The 3,729-nt window shown below is 44.1% G+C and overlaps 1 protein-coding gene across 1 annotated transcript in view; it reads right to left on the bottom strand.

The window, feature by feature from the left end:
- kmt2d (lysine (K)-specific methyltransferase 2D) overlaps positions 1-3,729 on the bottom strand; it is a 30,068-nt gene that overhangs the window by 16,428 nt on the left and 9,911 nt on the right. The window contains 9 exon segments of the mRNA XM_020615076.1: positions 1-880; positions 992-1,042; positions 1,442-1,515; positions 1,621-1,859; positions 2,021-2,090; positions 2,245-2,400; positions 2,670-2,798; positions 2,801-2,963; positions 3,063-3,175. The exon segment at positions 1-880 is cut by the window's left edge and continues 55 nt beyond it. Coding sequence (XP_020470732.1) covers positions 1-880; positions 992-1,042; positions 1,442-1,515; positions 1,621-1,859; positions 2,021-2,090; positions 2,245-2,400; positions 2,670-2,798; positions 2,801-2,963; positions 3,063-3,175 — 1,875 coding nt within the window.

Here is a 3,729-nt window from a genome sequence, read left to right as displayed (position 1 = left end):
GGTGGCTAGGGGAAGCTCCAGGATGAAGTGCCACACCCTCCCCTTGGTGCATTCGTGGCGTCATAGGTGCCTTGAACAAAACATTTCCAGACTCTAGCATGCCAGCAGGGGAGCCAGCTGATAGGTCATGTCTTCCAATTGCAGAGGAGCGTGGAGAAGGTACACTCATATCAGCCCTGTGCTGTGCTATGCCCACAGGTGAGGAAGCCACTGCAGAGGGTGATGGGGAAGACCCATACTCTGGCCGACCTATTGCTTGCTGGGTTCTGAAACTGTCTCCATAGGGGGTATTGTGGGGTGGGGAGAAGATGGATGACTCCCCAGGCCCAGTGACTCTTGAATGAGGGCTTTCTGGAGGTCCTAGAGACTCCTGTGAGCCTTGCTGGGATTGTGGTAGATGACCCTGTTGCTGCTGCAGCTGTGACCTGAAGTAAGGGTCAACCTGCTGAGCCCGTCTTGGGGTTCCAGGAGTTCCTGGTTGCATGTCAAAAGGGCCAAGACTGGCTGGCTGTCCCTGAGGAGGACCCTGTGAGCCAGAACCAGAATAACCTGAGGAAGAAGCCTGTAAGGGGCTGGCCCCAGCATGGGAGAAAGGTGTTGTTGGGTGAGAGTGAGAATGAGGTGACTGACAAGGAAGCTTGGACAAGGGATCGGTCCGAATTTCAGCTGACCCTGGGGTCTTAACAGGTCCATCTGAGAAAAAGACAGAGGATGATCCTGAATCTGGAGGGAAGGGAAATGGGCTTCCTGCAGAGCTGGGCTGGGAAGAGAGTGATGTAGAGCCTGAAGGTGGGGGGATCTGGAGATGCAAACTGGGCCGTTCTCCCTTCACACGCACTGGCTCTGTTTTGACCGGCCTGCACACCTGACTCTCTGCCTGCTGTGAGAAAAGAATACAGTGGAAACATGAACAATCTGAACTATAAATCTAATGATACTAAATCTTTCATTCATCTTGACAACAGAAAAGGATGCTGACACTTCAACCCACCTTCTGTGCCTTGTTGATCCTCTGAGCTGCTCGGTTGTCTTTGGCCTTTTGCTACAGAAACAAAATTAGATGTTAAAATAAAAAAAAAAATTCTAAGAAAAAATTCTGCTAACAAAAATATTAATAGATTTGTTTAATTACAATAACATCACACATTGTGAAGGCTGAATAAAAAAAATCCCATTGCCCAATCTTTTAGCGGGGTTGTAATGAGTAGTACGAGTAACATATCAAATACTTCATACCGAGTAATTTCTTGCATTTCTATGTTTTGCAACTTTTGCCTCTAGGCTGTCACAGAAGTGAGGGTATTACAAGGCACTAAGGTGAACATGACCAAGCATAGAATAAGAGGAACCTGGCACCACTGGCTACATTTTAGACATCTGTGTTACACCAAAACTATAGGAAACAGTTGTTCAGTTTATTAAAAAAAAAAAAAAAAAAAAACAAATATGGAACCTTGTCAGCAGCGGACACCTTCCTCCAGATCTTCATTATTTGTTTACAGCGACTAGCCCAGTCTGTAACAGAAAAAATATTTAACAGCTGGTCAACATCTTAGAGAAAAATAAACTTTACTCTGAAAAGTTATCACTGTTTAAACTAACAATAGGTTGTACACTCACCTGGGTAGTCCTGTTTTAGAGTGGGAAAGTTAGTGTTGGCATAAAGAACAGGGGAAATTGTTGAAAGTTCTCCCAGCTCCTCATCTTTCTCCCAGCGCTGAAGACTGCGCTGGTTGTAGGACAGACCATCACCCTCTGCCTCAGTAGGCGTTGGCGGGGAGGAGGGGGTTGCTGGGGTGGAGGGAGTAGCCCAGGGACTCTCCTCCCCCCCATCTGGACTGAACAGCCCTCCTCTGTCTCTGTACAACAAATGAGAGGGTACTGGTTTTATATAGAATAAAGGAGTTACATATGTCAACATCAGTCTAATTAAAGTTGGAATTATGCATAACTTCTACACCATGATCTACAGGACTGGTTGTAGCAGAACTACATATTACAGACTCAGTACTGATCCTACCGCATGTCAAAGAACGGAGACTGAGGGAGGCCAGGAAAGGCATCCATCATTCCAGCTGAGGGCAAGGACCCTACAAGACATTTTCCATGTTTGAATTGCAAGCCCAGCTTCATTTAAGCCTTAGCTGCATACCTATTCCTTACAAAATCCTCAATTATAAAAACATGTTTTTAAATACTAGAAAGGCTTTAATATGATCATCTGCAATCATCCCTTGTACACACCTGAGAGGAGAGCTCTCTGTGGCAGAGCACTTTGAATGGTTTCTCCCTTATTGCCCTCCATGATGGGCTTCATACCCCCCATTGAGGAGTCTGAAACTCCTAGAACCTTCCTGAAGAACTGCTCAGAGTCCTGACTCTCCAGTCCATGTGGAAGACCTGTCACACAAATACAACAGGCGGAATGTTAACATCAGATACTTCACTTTTTCCTAAGTTCGAGTTGCATACTGTGTATACGACAGTAACCCCCAAGGGATTACCTTCACGTTTTTCTGTATCAGTGTCATGAGGATCATTTGATGCCTGGTCCTTCGGTGATGAGGATGGTGCAGAAACTCCTAAAATGTATAATTTTAAACCAAACTGGAATTACCTCAAGACCATAACAATACAGTGGTGGCAACAGTGTCCAAACAGACACTTACCTGCACCTTCTCCCTGAGCCTGGCTGGCCTCACCCCCTTCCTGCTTATTATTTTCTACGGCACAATCCCTGGCCTCAGCTAGTAAGAAAAGCACAAAGGTCACACACCCCACATTGACCAGAGTTTTCATGTGTCACAGGTGAAGTTTGCGTTCTTACTCTCAGAGGAAGTACTTTTGCACCCTGACGGTGTTGGTAATGAAGGTCGGACAAGGCACGTACTTGACCGTTGCCCTTGGGGTATCATCACAGCTTTCTTACTCAAATCTATCAGTGTCTTCCCAAAGAAAGCCTCCTGTAGCAAATTATACACATTTAAGGAATTAACTTTATAAAACAATATACTATATATTTTCAAACTGTTTAAAGCAAGGGACATAGAGAGATAACAAACCTGAAGATAAGTTGGAAACATGTCCTCAAGTTTGCTCTTCTTCCGACCTCGTCGTTTCTTGGCCTGTTCCTCGCCCTCCACTGGTTTAGGATCCATTATGTTATCTGTGTCTGGGTGGGGTCCTACGAATACACAGCCATCTTCAGTTTCCCAAATTCAAAATATCCACAAAAAACAAATTCAGTTGCACTGCCATTAAAAACAGAGGGATGATGCTCTCATCATTCAGACCAAAGACAGCATAAAAAAAATGAACAGGTTTAATTGGTTTGGGCACGTTTTTCGAACATGTTTCAGCACCTTGGCAGATGATGTGACATCCCATTGACCAAATCCCCCTTTATCCCTCTGTCAGTTCAGTGATTTTTTTTTTTTTTTTTTCTCACACTCTCTTTATGTTGGCACCTGTGATGTGTCAACACAATGGGTTTGTTCAAATTAATGAGTGGGATCAGTTTTTCATGCAAGGCTAATGTCAGTTTGACTGTGGCCATGGAAATGAGAAATAATAAGCAGAGGGTCCCACCTTCAGCAGTTGGAAATAGCTAATTTCATATGTCAAAACCTTTCCAAGGCCAGTGAATCACCAGTGCATTTTGACACAATTTTTATTTTTAAACCAAAAATATGAGAATTGTAGAATCATTATTATAAAATGAAGTTCAGC

This window comes from Monopterus albus, unplaced genomic scaffold (genome assembly GCF_001952655.1).
Source record: "Monopterus albus unplaced genomic scaffold, M_albus_1.0 scaffold6.1, whole genome shotgun sequence".
Taxonomy (NCBI): domain Eukaryota; kingdom Metazoa; phylum Chordata; class Actinopteri; order Synbranchiformes; family Synbranchidae; genus Monopterus; species Monopterus albus.
This window is presented reverse-complemented; position numbering and strand designations above follow the sequence as displayed.